Raw genomic sequence first — 17,600 nt, 5'->3', positions numbered from 1 at the left:
TGACACCATGATTTGGGGTTGGTTTGTTTTTCAAGGCATTAAACCAAGCAAGCTTTCAGTATTGTGATACTGTGCTTCAGAACTATGAAGTTCTTCCTTCTCCAAAGGAGCTTTGAATGTGAACACAGGCTGTGTGTAAATTTAACTATGGACAGAGGAAAGACACCTCTGTGATAAATTATAAATAATATTTCTCATTCCATCTGCATTATTTTTCTGTTAACTGTTCCTGGGAGAGAAATAGCAAAGTTGTTGCTGATCATAGAATCACAGAATGGTGAGTGGGGAGGAACCTTAAAGCTTCTCCTGTTCCACTCCCTGCCATGGGCAGGGACACCTTCCACTATCCCAGCTTGCTCAGAGCCCCATCCAGCCTGGCCTTGGACACTGCCAGGTATCCAGGGGCAGCCACAGCTTCTCTGGGCAACCTGTGCCCAGGCCTCACCACCCTCACAGGAAAGAATTTCTTTCCAATATCCAGTTTAAACCTACACTCTCCCAGTTTGAAGCCATTCCCCCTCCTCCTACCACTGCACTCCCTCACAGAGTCCCTTCCCATCTTTCCTGTAGGTCCCCTTTAAGTACAGAAATTGGTTGTGCAATGGCTTGTGGAGCCACAACAGTGTTTCTTAACCTTTGGCTTACAACCCGTGGGTATCTTTTCCATTCCTTGAGCCGGGTCTAAGGGCTGGCATGGATCAAACTGCTCCCTTCCTGTAAGTGGCCTTTCATCAAACTCATCACAGCTCATAATAGCTCATCCCTGCTTCTTCTAGACTAGAAATATCCCATACAACCTCTACTGAGCCCAATCTTAATCATGCTAGGAAACACCAGAACTTCCCCTGAGCAGTTTGGGATAGCTCTGTTAAGCCAGGGGCATAAGCCAGGCAAAGTCTCTGCAGGGAGTCATCTCTGCTTTGTTAGGCCAAGTGATACATACAAGAGGTATCTTAAGTGCTTATAATAAGTTCCAGTCTCACTGCAGACCTGAAAAAGCTCTTTATTTGCAGGAGTGTGCCTGCTTTTCCCAGCTGTATCAGTCAGCTCAAAGAATATATTCTCCAATGCTTCTCAAGCACTTGGACAAGCCCCTTTTAGGTACAGCAGAACACCTCTGCTATAAATTCATGCACCTCCAGGGAACTCAATTAGTACCAGCAGGAACATAGCCCAAAGAAGTTTGCATCTCATTATATATAAACCCTCTGCAAAGAGCAATAACACTGAAATATGTTTTCTTAAAATAGAAATACAATTTCAAATGTGGTCAAGTAGTAAAACCACCTTGTACCATAAGTTGTTTAATTTAATTGAGTGTGCTCTTTTTGCTTCCCAAAGCAATGGACTGCTGTGCTTTATTGTGTAAAGATGCCAATACATTCACAGGCAATTTTGTTAATGCATCACGAAAAGCAGAAGGAAATCTCACACGAGCATTTTACATGAATGCTTGTAGATATTTCATCAAAAAAATAAATGGAGATATAACACACTTGAGTCAACAGCTACTTTTATAAAAAAAGCTGTTGACAGGGGCCATGTCTTCATTATCATGTTTCCATTATCCAGTGTCAGAAGTTGGAGTATGTTCCCCTTGGAAGCACTATAACCCCGTGTCCTCAGTGTGATACTGCCAGTCAAAATCAGCTCTAAAATATCCACTGAAACCACAGTGCCACTTGTAAAAACCTCTCTAGAGCAAAGATTCTCCCAATAAATGTGATTAAAAGCGACAATTAACTCTGCATATTTGCAACGTCAAGTAGCATCTTTTGAAAGCCTTATTTAAAATCAAAATATGTTATGTAAATTCTCTGATATGAATTCCATGGTGGCATGTGAAGAACTCTTCAGCTTCTTTGGAAACGAAATCCTTTCAGAGGCAAAACTAAGAGACTACTAAGAAAAGTCTGAAAACAAAACTGTAAATCAAATTATTCGTTGCCATGCAAACATACCAATCATTTCCACATTGGTTTTTCACTGCTCTGTTTTTTCTCCTCTAGAATTGACCTCTGTGCAGAACTGTAAGGAAAGACTATCAGGTATTCAAATGATGAAAAAATTATTGTGAGGCAGAAGTGTGCTGACTCGTACAAATTAGCAACTTGCTGATGCTGTTTTGTTTTGGCAGCGCAGCTTAAAGTATTGGCTTGAATGAAGCCAAGAAACTTCCAAGTGTAATCTGTCAAGAGAAGAGAGATTTTTAGAAAATCTATTTACTACAGTTACTATTAATTATTCACTATTGATAGCATTTGTCTGCTGCTAGATATTACCCGTGGAAACAGAACAGACACTCCTGGCAGGCGCTGCTCATTTCTCTAACATAATATAGCACATTCTGAACACTATAAACAAGCAGATTTAAAAGGTAATTTTAATTGGTTTCTATTAGGTGTAATTGTCATTCATCATGTGCAAGATGCCTCCTTTCATTTTCATGGAACATGGGGATTTTCATCCCATGATCTGTTATATAATAATACAGCATCCAGCACACTGCACATTTCAGTGGCCACTGCAATTCATTCCCATGTATGTATATTAGTCTGCTTTATACATAAATACATTACATGGTTATACAACCTTTGGATTAAAGGTATAAGTAAGTAATGAACAGTCCCAGCTAGGACTGCCCAGAAGAGTTCCTCATAGCTATTACCATGACATTTCTTAACTCTCCCTCTAATTTATTTCAGGATTTTCAGGCTATATCCATAAATATCACTTCAATGTGCAGTAAAATATTTAACCATGTAACTAAGGAACTAATGCAGCTTCGTGTAAATGACATGGTCCAGAACCTCCACCCTTCAAGAGCACAGCTGCAGACGCTTCAAGGCAGCATATTCTTCCATATTTAATGGTTATATGTGTTTTTATTCTCCCAGCCACATTTAGGCCCTTACTCTTTCAGCAATTTGACTTCTCCTTCAGAGGCAGGAAGGTGGGAGCCTAAGAATCTCTGAGTACTGCAGATTTTCACAGCTGAATCATTCAGATTTGGGGCCATCTATTTATTCAGGTCCCACCAGAGCTTCTGAGATTTGAGGGCTTTGAGTTGTCAGATATTGTGTGACAAGATCTGAAGGTGAGACATAGCATCTGTCTTCTGTCAGTGGCATAATCTTAATTTAACCCTGAAAAAGCCAGTGAGCCAGGGAGGGGAAGCACCTAAGGGACACCATGCTCTAGGAACACAGCTAGAGATCCACTGTGTTCAACCCACTGAGAAACTGATTTACAGCCTTCCCATAAATTATGGCATGGGGAGGCAAGGAAACAGTCCCAAACTGGGGTTGCTCTTCCCAGAGTCTTAGGATAAACTCCAGGAAAAGGCACGTAATGAACAACAAACTTCACTATGCAACTTACACTGGACAAGGGTAATACGAGAATACTCGTTACATGTATTCTGATGATAAAAACTATTTCTGTCCTGCTGCTCTTGCATGAAACAGGGGGAGAAAGAGCTAGTTCAGGGTAACAGATGCCCTTAGTTTGCAGTTTCTGCTCTTTCATGTTTGATGGATGTCCTGCCAGCTCATGTAGGGAAGAGTTCACCCATGCTGTCCGAATATGGCTTATCAGCTTTGTGTCTCTGTGGAAGCCTTGCTCTAAGTACATGACATCTCTGGACGCCTGCAAAGTCATCCTATCTCTAAGCTAAGATTAGAATTTCAAACAAAACTTATTACAAAGCAGGATTTTCTGAAAGGGCTGGACAGAGCTATAATGTGGAAATTTCAGATTCATGTCTAAGCGCACTATTTAATCCTGATTTTAGATAGGCATAATTGTAAAGTGATATTCACCATAATATCAGTAATGCTTGTGGGTGGAGGGGAATGAAACAGCAAGAAGGAGACACATGAAGGGCCATAAGAAAACTGGACCTAAAACTGCCATCAATTCTGATCATTTTTTTTCCTGAAAAGGCTGTGTTCACAACACTCAGACACTCTGTTCCTTACCAAATGGGTTAGGAGATGTTTTAGGAGATTTTCCCAGCTATTAACTAAATCTCAGACTGAAGTGTGCATGTGGCAACCAAGCAAGTATTTAAAAGGTCAGAGGGGAAGGGTTTTAGTAGCTGTCATTCTCCAGAGCATATTCATAGACTGGAACTTGAATAAATGGATGCTGTGCTGAGAGTCATGGCTGGAGCTCCTGATCCTCACATCCCGGCAGTCATGGCCCAGCAGGCTTCCTCAAAACCCATCTCCAGGAGAAGTGAGGAGGAAGGCTTCTCTTCCAGTATTTAACAGGCAGAGAGGAAAAGATAAGCACTTTTCCTGCAATGTGTGATGGTGGGTGAAAGGATCAGTAACTTTGTTCAGCCACATTGGGGCTGTGCCCAGGATATTTGTGTGTGTTTGATGGATCCTTTCCTATCTCAGCTACAAGAATTTCAGCCTCTGCATGGTGCCCACTTAAGGGGGAGGAAACCTCCAGCAGGTTAGTGAGGAACATGTGGGCCTGAGAGCTCACAGAGAACTCCTGACAGTGCCAGTGCTGGCAGCAGTTTCTGTTCCACTTGAGTAGCTTGAGGAATGTCACTCCTTGCTCCCACTTGCCCTCAAAGATGGCCTTGATCCATTTTTCCATGCTGCTAATCCACACACTAACTACATGCCGCACAGTTGCACTCAATACCAGCAGAGATGGGGTGGGGAGTGCAGCAGCAGCTTCAGGGGCTGGGTGAGAAGGAATGAGGCTGAAAACAGCCACACAAGTGGGTTTATGCTCTGAAGTGGCAAGTAAATAAAACAACATTTCTTGGTGTTTCTGTGTCCCCGATTATAAAGCTGTGGATTTCAAGAACTTCAGAGGAAACTGTGCATTGGGCATGTGGCACGAGCTAATTTGTGTCAGAAGCAAAGTCATACAATTCAAGGATCTCATGAAGAAGTGAGGGGTGGGAAGTGTTCCATGCAGTTCTCAGACAGTTGGTTTTGGTTGCACCTAGCAGCTGTACTGGGGAACACCAGCCCTAGAAGTGAACAAAAACTTCACAGGAGCTAAATGGGAGAAGGGTAGAGGAAGAGAATAAGGAAAAGGGAAAAAAGGGAAAAGGGAAAAAGGGAAAGGGAACTGGTACTAAACCAGTTATTTCCAATAGTTACATGCAAGTGAGATGCACTTTTGGGGCTGCATGAAACAAATGAAGCAGCCCCTCTAGAGCTGTCTCTGCCACCTCATTCACAGAAGGGTAATTTCCCAAGATCTCCAAGCCCAGCCCATGAAGTGCCACACACCAACAATGCTGACCCTGCAGATACCCACCCAAGTGATTTTATGTGTTTGTACTCAGAGTCTGGTTAAAATCTAAAGGCATTTGGCTTAGACCTTGATTTTTCAGCTTCCCATCTGCCTAAAGTTAATTTCACACATAAATATTTAGCTAATTGCCTAATATGACTGGGGCTTTGTGTCTGTCTCTCCTCTGGCTACTGGGTATGTGGTATTAGCAAAGGCCAGTGCTGGAGAAGTTTCCAGGAACCACTCATCTATTTAAAGTTCAGCACGTGCATGTGTTCAGCAGGGTGGATATCTTCAAGCTGAGGATTATACTGCCTGTCAAATGTGCCTTCTCAGTTTTTCCAAGCCTGAGTATGCTTAAAACCTTCCTGATTGCACCAGGCCTGTCAAGCTTTTCCCTAGTTTACAGAGAGGAGTGAGGTATTTTGTTCTGTAGAAATTTTATACCCTAGAGGTGATTCACTTGAGTGATACACAGAAAAGTTTGGAACCTCCCTACTACACACACACACACACACACACACACACACACACACACACACACACTCTCACTCCTTGGATACAAGGGAGTTAATCTGACAAAATCTCTGCACATGCGTTCATTAAAATCTGAATGCAGATATTTTCATAAAGTTGATGCACTGTTTATTCTCGCCATCACAAACCCTAAGACTTCAGGACAAAAAAAAACCCAAACAAAACAAACAAACAAAAAAACCCACAAAGAACAACAAAAAAGAAAAAACAAAACAAACAAACAAACAAACAAAAAACCAAAAAAACCCACCAAAAAACGCAAAAAAACCCACCCAACCAAAAAAAAAAAAAAATCAAACAACAAAAAATTGCAATTTCCAAGAATGCAAGTTTCCATTAAACAAAAGGGCCAAAATTGTTAACTTCAACCAGTGGGAAAGAGAAAGAACTTCAGGGATTTCACTGGGGAGGTGGAGGAGAGGTTGTCATTGTACATAATTCTTCCTACCCATCCCAAATACAAATCCTCATCTGCCAGCGCCCATTTCCCAGATAAACATTACAACGGGCCTGACGCTGCTCAGCAAGAGCTGTGACCCGTGAAAAGAAATGTTTTCCTTCCTTTCTTGCAGAGACAGGTAATTAAGTTTATCCAAAGCTGCAAAGGTCATGAGATTCTGGCTTTGGTCCCCCAAACACTTACGCACAAGCCTCGCTTCCTCTGCCTCAGCCAGATTCGAGGGAAGATAAAGTTAGGAAGGCACAGCTCTTGGCTCGCCGGGGGAAGCAGGCAGACGCGCAGCGCTGTGTAACTAGCACAGACCAGCAGCGTTAGCACCTCGTCCCGCTGTTAAACGGGCTGGAACCTGCCTAAAACTCCATCAACCCATCGTCCACAGGCACCGCGCAGCGCAGGGAGCGCGTGCGCCCGTGCTCCGCATCCCGACCGCTGCTCCGAGCCCCGGCCCCGCATCCTGAGCCCAAGCCCCGCATCCCCAGGCCGAGCCCCGCATCCCCATCCCCAGGCCGAGCCCCGCATCCCCATCCCCACCCCGATCCCCGTATCCCCAGGCCGAGCCCCGCCCCGGCCCCTCCGCGCATCCCCCCGGGCCCGGCCCGCTCCGCCCGGCCCGCTCCGCCCGGCCCGCTCCGCCCGGCCCGCTCCGCCCGGCCCGCTCCGCCCGGCCCGCTCCGCCCGGCCCGCTCCGCCCGGCCCGCTCCGCCCGGCCCGCCCCGTTGCGCGGTGAGTGGCGGCCGGGGGCGGGGGGAGCGTGCGAGGCGCCGGGGGGTCAGGCAGCCCTGCCCTCCCCCGGTGGGACGGGCCGGCCGCCGGGGAGCCGGGCTTTCCGTGGGTTTGTTCTGTCACCCGTCTGGGGACAAAGTTTGGGAATAAAGGGAGGGTTTCCCCGCCTGATCCCGGAAGGGAAGGAGAGCTGCGAGGGAAAATGCGACCGCTTGCTCCGAGGAGTCCCGTTCCCTGCCTGCCGCGCCTCCAGCTCAGTTCCTTCTTGTGATGCTCTAGGGGGACGAGGCAGGGGCTCCCCACAGGCTGCTGGATGAGCTGCGGGGCTGCAGCCGTACGGAGGGAGTCTCCTCGCGTCTCCGCAGACTAACTTCGGCTCTAACCACAGACGTCTGATTCTTCGGGTCCTGAAGGATGCGAATAACTTAGTGCTTCGTGTTCCGGTCCCCATCTGAGCACTGCTGTCTCCCGGAGAAACAGCCTGAGGAACCGAGCTGGTGTCTGTCACGGTACTTTACAGCGACTTTGTGAGACTGCTGTGCAGCCTCCCTTCCTGCAACGAGTTTCCAAATAGCATCTTTCATATCTGCTATGAGCTGATACCAGCTGCTCATATAAAAATGGTGGTCTGAGAGAGAGAGGGCACTGTAGGACCAGCATTTAATGCAGTGGGGTTTGGCAGGGGGTACCTTAATCGGGGCTTCTTGCACGGGTGACAACTCTTTTTTGACCAGGTTCACTCTTTTTTGCAGGGTAAAGCAAGCCTTGCAGATACTTGCTAGAGGGACCACCCCCCATTTTGCATCTTGCTGAGTGGACTATGGTGGCAGGAAGATGTTGGCTCGCAAGAGTATCATCCCTGAAGAGTATGTGCTGGCACGGATCGCTGCCGAGAACCTGCGCAAGCCGCGCATCCGCGACCGCCCGCGCAAAGCCCGCTTCATCGCCAAGAACGGCGCCTGCAACCTGGCCCACAAGAACATCCGCGAGCAGGGGCGATTCCTGCAGGACATCTTCACCACCCTGGTGGACCTGAAGTGGCGTCACACGCTGGTCATCTTTACCATGTCCTTCCTGTGCAGCTGGCTGCTCTTTGCCATGATGTGGTGGCTGGTGGCCTTTGCCCATGGCGACATGGACCCGAGCACAGAAAACCCTTCGAACAGCACGAAGTGGACGCCGTGCGTGACGTGTGTCAGGTAAAGTAGAGTTTGGTGGGATGAAGGAAGGGCGGGGACAGAGCTGCCAGCTGTCCTGGTGTTGTTTGAAGTGCAGCTTTTGGTTTACATGAACTGTTGGGTTTGGTTGAGACAGTTGAAAAGTGCAGTGTTTTCCTCTAGATTGTGTAAATTCAGCAAGCCTCCCGGGCTTGGAAAATACTATACTGTAGATGTCTTTGATTCCTTACAGGATCTGAAAGAGAGGGAGACCTGCTGCTTTTCATGTGTCTCCACACTCTGTGGGTAACTCGATTGCCTGTCGAGATAAGAGCCTGCTGCAAGAGTGGGTATGTGTTATATGTATTGTAACGTTGTCTACGGCAGCGGGAGCATCCCCAGCGCCACGTCGGCCAGAGGCGCTCCCTCTGAGAGGCAGGGAACCAGCCCTGGGTGTCAGGCAGGGCACCAGTCAGAGGTGCCAGGAAATGTGTCACTTAGGACAAAACTGAGTGTGTTTCAAGATGACTCTCCTGAGAGTGTTAAATATGTGGGGCTTCAAAATACCTTGCTGAAGCCATAGGCCTGCAGTTGGACAGAGGAACACTTTCCACACTGTGCATTTGTGTCAGACAGTGAAAGCTTAAGGGGTGACTGGATTAAATATCACCTGCTGAAGTGTCCCCAAAGCCATGAGAATTGTCAGGGCACTGATAAGCTGACACAAACATACATGGAAGAGAAGACTGTGGATTAGAGGTGGAGTAAACTGTAAGATAACTTAAGGATCTCATCAATTAAATCTGCTTTTTTAACATTAGATTAAACATTAACATTTTTAGATAGAACCTGGTGGTTCTGTACCACCAGGCTGCCCCAGATCATCTGCCTCTATACATTGCAATTCTGTGAGGGTCTGGGTGCTGCAGGGTGCTCTGAGATATCACTGAATCCACTTCCCTTTTCTCCCTTCTCCCAGGAAGTTTTGAGGTACCTCAACAAGTCTGAAGGGCCGTTGTATCTGGCTCATGAGGTAGCAGAGATTTAATTCAGATTTAATTTAGCAAAAAAGCCAGGTTTTTTGCTAAATTGGGATTTTCCAAGGTAAAAGAAGAGGGGATTTTCCCAAGCTTCCCTTCACCAAGTTAGGAGGAATTGGAGCAGGGGTTGCTGTCTTTTTTTTTTTTTCTGATGTCTGGCCACAAGCAGTGTCCTCTGAAATGAGATGCCATGACCCAGCTTGCACCCGCAGGAGCATTACCCCCGGCGTTTCTGGGATCTGTGGGATCTGTCCAACCGGAATTAGTGAACAGCTACAACCCTGCAGCTCTCCAGGGTCAGCTGAGGGGACATCCCTGCGTGTGGCTGGTGGCTCCCTCGGCGTGGCTGCTGTGTCACCCTGCAGATCCTGAGCTGGGGGCCAAGGGCTTCATGCCACTGGGGCCAGGCACATCCACAGCCAGGACTCTGCCCCTGTTCCCTCTCCGTAGCTGCCTGTGGATCTTCCAGGATATCTGCTTGGAAACAAAATGAATGAATCAATACAATTTCAGGTTTAGCCCGTGCCAAAGAGCACACACCCCTCCCTCATCCGGGTGTCCGGGCAACAGCTGCTCCAGTGCCCATGCCCAAGCCATGAGAAATCTCTTCCTTTCCTAGGGAAATCTGGCGACCACTTTGGTCAAAGTCATGAAGTAATGATGTGATTGCTGACATCTTTAAGAATGGCAAGTTTTCGGATGTAAAATACTTTTAGTATTGGAATGCCAAAATCATGACAAAAAAATTTTAGCCTATTTCCCTGAGGTTTAGGCCCACAGATATTTCAGGAGAGCTTCTTGGGTGGGTGCCATTACCTATTTACAGGAAAACCTGGCTTTGGAAATTTTAACTAGTGCCTAGAGCTTGCACAGCCCTTTCATTTTACAAAGTACTGCAGAAATTTCTAAGCCTGACATCTCTTTGCCACAGAAAGCAAACATTATCCAAAATGGAAAGCTGCTGCACAGCTGTGAGGGGAAGGACCTGGGAACCATGTGATTTGCACTTTCTCTCTCCCATTTCATGTGGTTAAAATGCTTTCCAAACTTGCTCTTTCACTTACTTCCACTGTTAAAAAGATGGATTTTTTTTTTCTTTTTTTAAAGAAGGATGTTGCTAAGGGAAGTCAGACTACTTACTGGACAGAGTTTTAAGCTAAAGTAACCTGACTGAAATTGAATCCAGAAGCTGCATTCTGCGTATAACTGAATATTCATGATTATAAGAAATAATTCCATGGATTCTATTAAGTAACTCCTTTGTCCCTGATTTCTTCAGAGTGAAATACAAAATAAACCCCCTCAATACAAAGGAATTTGTTAATGATTAAGAATAGAAAAGACAAAATAAGAAAGTTATTTCAAAGATACCTGTGCAGAGACTGGCTGGTTTTCTTGAAGATGGACTTTCTTATTGCCCAGAAAATTATCCTTGATATTGCCTATGCTATTTAAATGTATCTTCGATACCCCAGTGAAAATATGGCTAGAAAAGGAAAAAAAATAATTTAAAAGCAGATTAATTGAAAAGTAAAGCAAAGCCAATGAATTATTTAGACCCATCTTCATGGGCAGGATATATTTTCTTCTGGTATGGCCCTGTTAAGCATTGGATGCTTCAGATTTATTGGATTGCACTGGAGGGATGTATCTGGAAGGAATAAAGGAATAAATAAATATAAAAGGAAGTTAAGGACCCTGATATATACAGGGAATATGACTTTGTGGCTACTATAAATAATGTACTTTGGGAAGTTTGTGGACAGCATTTGCTGATGTCCAGCACCATAGCATTTTAGGGTATTTCACTTAAACCCACACTTCTACATCCCACTTCTGTGTTGAAATTTTCCAGCTGGTCTTGCCCTGGCAGTGAGCACTGTCCTGCTGCCAGGGTGTGCAGGGGGCACCTGGGGCCCACTGGCCTCTCTCTGCAGCCTCATCCTGCTCACTCACAAGGCGAGCAAGGGTTTGGGAAGTGTCACAAATCTGGGAAAGCCCCTTTTTCCCCACCAGGAAATTCTGGGTCACGATTCAAGTAGAAAGAGTGAAGTGCTGCAGTTTTCCCTGTTTCCTTTCCCTGCACAGGCTGGTGGAAGGATCTCAGTGTGCCAGCTGATTGCCCATGCTTGCCAAAACTACCTCTCTCCACCAAGGGCTTCATGGGATGGAGAAGGTGGAAAGCCCAGCTGTTCCAGAGCTGTTCACTAAGCCAGTGGGCAGCTTGTGCTCCTGGACAGAGATTCCCTGAGCTGCTCAGGGTCACCCAGATGGTCTTGAGGAGCTCAGGCTCTGAGCTCTTCCCTGCTACCATTAGACACTACACCAGGCACACAGATCTGAGCCACCAAGCATGCAATGCTTTGGCTGGTGTTAACAGAAGGCTTATGTGTACTAGAGCCATACAAACATGTCCTTAAGTTTGTTTCTGGAAATACATGTTAACAGCTTCTCAGTGTGTGCTCCGTGTCCTGAGAGTTAACTGGGTGCAATCTTCCCCTACAGGTCTTTCACCTCCGCTTTCCTCTTCTCCATCGAAGTCCAGGTGACCATTGGCTTTGGGGGCAGGATGATGACCGAGGAGTGTCCCCTGGCCATCACAGTCCTGATCCTGCAGAACATTGTGGGGCTGATCATCAACGCCGTCATGCTGGGCTGCATCTTCATGAAGACGGCGCAGGCTCACCGTCGGGCCGAGACGCTGATCTTCAGCCGGCAGGCGGTCATCGCCGTCCGCAACGGCAAGCTCTGCTTCATGTTCCGCGTGGGGGACCTGAGGAAGAGCATGATCATCAGCGCCTCAGTGAGAATCCAGGTCGTGAGGAAGACCATGACCCCTGAAGGAGAAGTCATACCCATTCACCAGGTGGATATCCCTGTGGATAACCCCATCGAAAGCAACAACATTTTCCTGGTGGCTCCCTTGATCATTTGTCATGTCATTGATAAGCGGAGTCCTCTTTATGATATCTCTGCTTCCGACTTGGCGCTCCAGGACCTGGAGCTCATTGTGATACTGGAAGGGGTTGTAGAAACCACGGGCATCACAACACAGGCGAGAACCTCCTACGTGGCAGAGGAGATCCTGTGGGGTCACCGCTTTGTGCCCATTGTCACCGAGGAGGAAGGCGTGTACGCTGTCGACTACTCCAAGTTCGGCAACACCGTCAAAGTGGCTGCGCCGCGCTGCAGTGCCCGGGAGCTTGATGAGAAGCCCTCCATCCTCATCCAGACCCTGCAGAAGAGCGAGCTGTCCCACCAAAACTCCCTGAGGAAGCGCAACTCCATGAGGAGAAACAACTCCATTCGGAGGAGCAACTCCATGCGGAGAACCAACTCCTCGCTCATCGTGCCCAAAGTGCAGTTCATCACACCCGAGGGGAGCCAGAGTGCCTCAGAAACGTGATGCACAGCTTTGTGCTAGGGCACTGGGCTTCAGAAGGAGGAGGCACCTGTGGTGTTTTGCTTCAATTTCCTTTTACTTAAGAAAAGAAGAACACAATGCAGAAAAGAACCGTGCAAGAACTATTTATTCCATTACTTACCGAAAGCACCACCTAATGGCATTAGAAAACACCTTAGCACTTAGTGTATGAATTAATAAAAAATGGCACGTACACTAAAGAAAACACACTTCACTCATGTAATATAATGTGTATTTATACTTGTTTTTATGGCATGCTGATTTTTTTAATCGTATTTTTCCTATCAAGGGTCTCTTTCTTCTGCTGGCTGTCACAAAATGTGGGGCTTTCCTATGCAAGCGAGTGCTTCACAAAACTTCTATAGTCAACAGCTCCCACAGATTTTGTGCATGAGATTTGGATATTGATCTTTTTTGTGTGAATTTGTTGTTCTCTTAAAGGGAATAACTAAATTCCTCAAGGATTTCACTGGAGAAGAGCAACCATTTGATCTTTGGTTTCCCAGGCTTTTTCTTTTTTGTTGGTTTGTGGCAAGGGCATTTTGAGAGCAAATTCAGGTCAGGTGTTGTGACCTGTCCATCCCACAGGAAAGTTGGTGTCATTCCAGGCAGGAAAACCAGCAAAATGATGGGGTGCTGCTCTCCTTCTCAGGGTGAAATACTTGGCTGCAGGGCAACACACATCTTCGATTAGCTATAGGCCAAGCTGAGAAATCCCAGTCCTCCTGGCTGCCACCTGGGCATCTGTTTCACTGAAATTATGCAAGCTGGAAAAAGAAGATGCCTCTTTAACATTCTCATCATGACAGAAGACCAAATCTTGTTTTGCTCTCTCTGATAGATTCATACATGAAGGAAACACATGTATTTGTTTCACTTACTTTTCATAGGATTAAGTCTGCATCCTCCAGAAGAAGGGTATTTTTTTGCCAGTGGGAACTCATGAACGAGAATGAGTGGGAAGCCTGCCAATAATATTAGAGATAGTATTTTCAAAATTATCTGAATGCTTTTCAGAAGGACTTGGATGCTGCTGCTGAATTCCTGAGTTTTTAGCAGTGCCTCACCTGTGTTTTTATATAATCTGGCATTGAGAATTGGTGGGAAGAAGCTTTCCTCTTCAAATTAAAATGGGCATTTGTTACCTGGAGCCTTCCCAAAAAATGTCAACACACGTTTTTCTACAGGAATACATAAAAATAAGACAACTAATTCTGTCCCATTTGGTAGCCTAAATTGATATGTGTTTTTTCTCATGTGAGTAAGCATAACTATGGACAAGTTCCTGTTCAAATGTCTTGCAGAAATTGTTTTATGTCTGTGGGTCGAGAGAAGTACTATCCTTGTTCTGACCCTCCAAGCTACTCAAACATTTAAATGTTTGCTTTTTTCTCTGTGGTGAAACAGTCAAAGCTGGATTCTCATTCTCTTTGAAGGAGCTCATCAGCAATTTTTGGATGGATGGTTTCAGGCTTCACGAGGTGTTGGATGGTGGCATGGAGGGGTATTGCTCTGAGGTGTGGACTCCCTGCATTTGGAACAGATGCTCTTCAGAACAAAAACTGACAAAATACTTCATCTGAAGCAGCAGAGGAAATTGAAGTTTCTGCTGAAATTATTCATTCCCTGGCCTGCCCATTAATGTTCTGGAAGGGTGGATGGTGAGCATCTGGAGAAATTAATCTGTCCCTTGTGTGTCCAAACTGTGATCAGCTGCAGCTTCCAAGAAGAGTCAGAGTGAAGCACTGTATTACAATTTGTCTCTGTCCTCCATTTGCAGGACTGTGAACTTCTCTGAGGCTCTCTGTTGGACACATGGTTAAGTCAGATGCTGTGCAAAAGCAGGTTTTATACAAAATAATAATAAAAAGAGTTACAATAATCTCTTGGTTTGAAAGACAGGTGTCTGCCGTGGAAGGTGGGAAAAAGAATATGACCCCCTTCCCTCTGAATTATTACAAATTTCAAATTAAGGGGCTTTTAGACAAAGATATGTGAAAAGGAATGACAGTTCTTTACTGGTCTGTGTAGCAAGGCAAGCAAACAGCAGCAGCGACACGAGCAGCACCAGGAGCGCACCCGCAGCGGCTCGGCCATGGCGCTCTCCCCTTTGCTGCAGTTCCGGTCACGGCCAGCGGGGGCGCTGCTGGCTCCCGGCCGGGCAGGGCGGGGGCGCTGATTCCTGCAGGGGGCGCTGTGCGCGAGCTCGGCCGCGTCTCCCTCACACGGTAATGGCGGTGGGCTGGGTGGTGAGAATGGGCCTCAGCAGGGACCGGGGGGCAGCGGCTGGGACAGCAGGGGGCAGCAGACACCAGAGCAGCCAAGGAAATGTATCAGAAACTCCGCAGCTGTAGCAGGTGTCATGGCAGGCAGGGGTGCTGGGTTAGAGTGTAGAGGAGAAAGCAGTGGGACTGGGCAGTGGCTGCCAGGCTCCTCCTGTAGCAGCTGCGGCATGCAGCCGGGAAGGGGAGGAGGGCTGGGGTCCTGGGTTTCTCACCTGAGGCACCCAAATAGATGGTAAGGGTCCCTTCCAGTCAGATTGGGTGTTAGTAATGTCCCCGTCCAACAACTGCTCTTACAAGCAAAGGCTCACCCACAGTAGGAGACGCAATGGAAGGACAAAAGCTCCATTGTGGCAGCGAATCCTCTGGGCAGCGACTGCAGACTGGCTGTGCCTGCTCCCATGCCAAGGGCAAGAGGAGCCCAGCCCAGCCCCTCACCACCTGGCCAAAATCTCATGACATCTTTGCTCTTCCAAAGAGAAAACCTCCCAGGTAAGAGAGTAGCCAGCTGCATGCTTCCCCCACTGTTTTGCCTCTCTTAAGTACTGCTTGTTATTGTCTCTTAGCCACAGATGGGACAAAATTCCATAAGAGAAAGAAACAAAAGGAAAAATCTTAACCTCCAACAAATAATGATTTCTTCCATCTCTGATTTTTCCCTATTCCTCTCCTTCTTGTCCCTTTGTATTCTTCATTCATTCTTCTAAACTCCTGGTCCTTCCTGTATCCCAGCCTTTTCCATGGTTCTTTTGAATAATAATTTTATGTTACCTGTATTACCTCATTATTCTCTCAGTATTTCAAATGAGCTTTTTTTTTTCCCCCAGAACCATTTTCTCATTTTCTCCTTCCAAATTTTGTTTCATCTTTATGGCTCTCTCTGCTTCACACCTTATACACTCTGTTTCTTGGAACACTACTGCAGGGATATTGGTATTTTGAGGTAACACTAAGACTCCTCAGTCATATGCCAGGATGCTGAACAGATAAACAAGGCAGAGCATTGTGCCATGAATGTAATGTTCATATGTGCTGTGCTCCTGCTACGTGCAGAAAATCCTTTCGTGCAAAGCCCCTTTCTTGAGCAAGATTTGCAGTCCTGGAAGAGGTCAGGGACAGAGGCAGCCAGTGGTGGAGAGCAGGAGAGAGGTCCTTGGCCTAGGAGATGCTTCCCTGACTGAAAGGACAGATTTCAGACCCAGCTTTGCAATATCATTGCATGTCCTTTCAGACCCAGCTTTGCCTGCTGAGAGGGCATCAGCTGGCAGCAGCACAGCTCAATACATTTAATTATTTATTCTCCCTGGCAACTTTATCAGAAAGGGGTTTTATTTTAAATTTGAAGCCTTCTTCAAATTTAAATGTTTGCAATACAGCCTGACAAGTTAAGGATGATGGCGATATTTCTACCAAACAGTGCTGACAGTTCATGTTAGCAGTTAACTGTCCATCTCGTTGATACTAATTTAGTAAATTAGATTAAATAAGGTATTAACATCATCCCTTCACACTTATTTGTGTCCCTACCATTCCTATCCCTCTGCAGCATGGTGTAACTAGAACTGCATACTTGACATGACTTATTCTGTGAATTTAATATGCTTTGGCTCTTTGTGCAGCAAAAATTTTTTAAGCTCAGAAAAGTAATTATAAAGTCCTTCCAGGACAGGCATAATGTCTGGGATTACACTTTATTTTTTCTTCCTAGCTCTCACCTGAGGAGCTTTTCTGTTTTAAACAGAAATGGCAATGAGAGCCTTGGTGCTCATTTGGGACACCCAGAAGATTCAGAGTTACTGTGGTGGGGACAGAGCAAACAAACACAGGCAGTGCTTACAGGGGATATAAAGGTTAATGCTCCAGGGTAGAAGCCAAGATCTGAGTGATAGGATTTGGAGGAAACTTTCCCTGTTGGCAGCTGATTCTGTGGCTGTCACCTTCAGCACTTCTTGCGCTCTCTTTTGCAGAATCTGGTGCGAGCCAGGGACAGAAGCTGGAGCTTGGCGCTGGCAAGGTCCTGCTGCAAGGCACACCTTGAACCTCTCTGCTACCCCTGGCATCACTCTGGCCTTGTAAAACAGTTCTGGCCCTGTAAAACAGTTCTGCCCCTTGAGCATGTCTTCATGAGCATGTTGTCCCACAGCGATCTGCCCTGGCCAGTACAAGTGCCTGGCTCTTTCCACAGAAGGGCTCCCCTTCCTTCTGGGCCTTCTGGGGTACTCAGGACCTTGTAAAGTGAGAGCCAGAGGAACATTCAGATTTAGTTAACATCTCATGTGTGCCATGGCCCTTTGCCCTAAAGCCATGTGTCACCCCAGGCCAAAGGGTCATTTCAGAGGTTTTGCCTCGCAGCCATTGTGAATGAATTTCATAGAAGTCTGAGCCTTTATCTACACTTCATAAAGTTCAGGAATTGTGCTTTTACTTTGCAATCTGGATAACAGCATGGACACACTATTTTTTCTGATTGAAAATAAAAAAGATGGTTAATTCTCCACATCCTTTTCTTCATCACAAACTAGAGACTGAGGACATTTTGTGAAACCAGTTTCCAAGCACTCCAGTGGTTATTATTAGCAAATGTTTTTTTGCTGCAATCTGCAAAAGTAGTTAGTTCAAGACCAGAAGGGAGCTTTGACAGGAGAAAAACCATTCGATATATGATGAAAGGAGCAAAGCTCTCATTATTTTCACAAAATATAATCTCAG

General features: G+C 46.3%; 1 protein-coding gene across 1 annotated transcript; it reads left to right on the top strand.

Moving 5' to 3' along the window:
* Window positions 1-7,043: 7,043 nt before the first annotated feature.
* Window positions 7,044-14,491, top strand: KCNJ8 (potassium inwardly rectifying channel subfamily J member 8). The gene is made up of 3 exons (XM_063154223.1): window positions 7,044-7,497; window positions 7,741-8,187; window positions 11,691-14,491. The coding sequence occupies exons 2-3, from the start codon at window positions 7,823-7,825 to the stop codon at window positions 12,589-12,591; spliced, it is 1,266 nt and encodes a 421-aa protein (XP_063010293.1). The 5' UTR covers window positions 7,044-7,497; window positions 7,741-7,822; the 3' UTR covers window positions 12,592-14,491.
* The last annotated feature ends 3,109 nt before the right edge of the window (window positions 14,492-17,600 follow it).

This window comes from Melospiza melodia, chromosome 4 (genome assembly GCF_035770615.1).
Source record: "Melospiza melodia melodia isolate bMelMel2 chromosome 4, bMelMel2.pri, whole genome shotgun sequence".
Classification (NCBI taxonomy): Eukaryota; Metazoa; Chordata; class Aves; order Passeriformes; family Passerellidae; genus Melospiza; species Melospiza melodia.
Note: the sequence above shows the minus strand (reverse complement) of the source record. Positions and strands in the feature narration are given on the sequence as shown.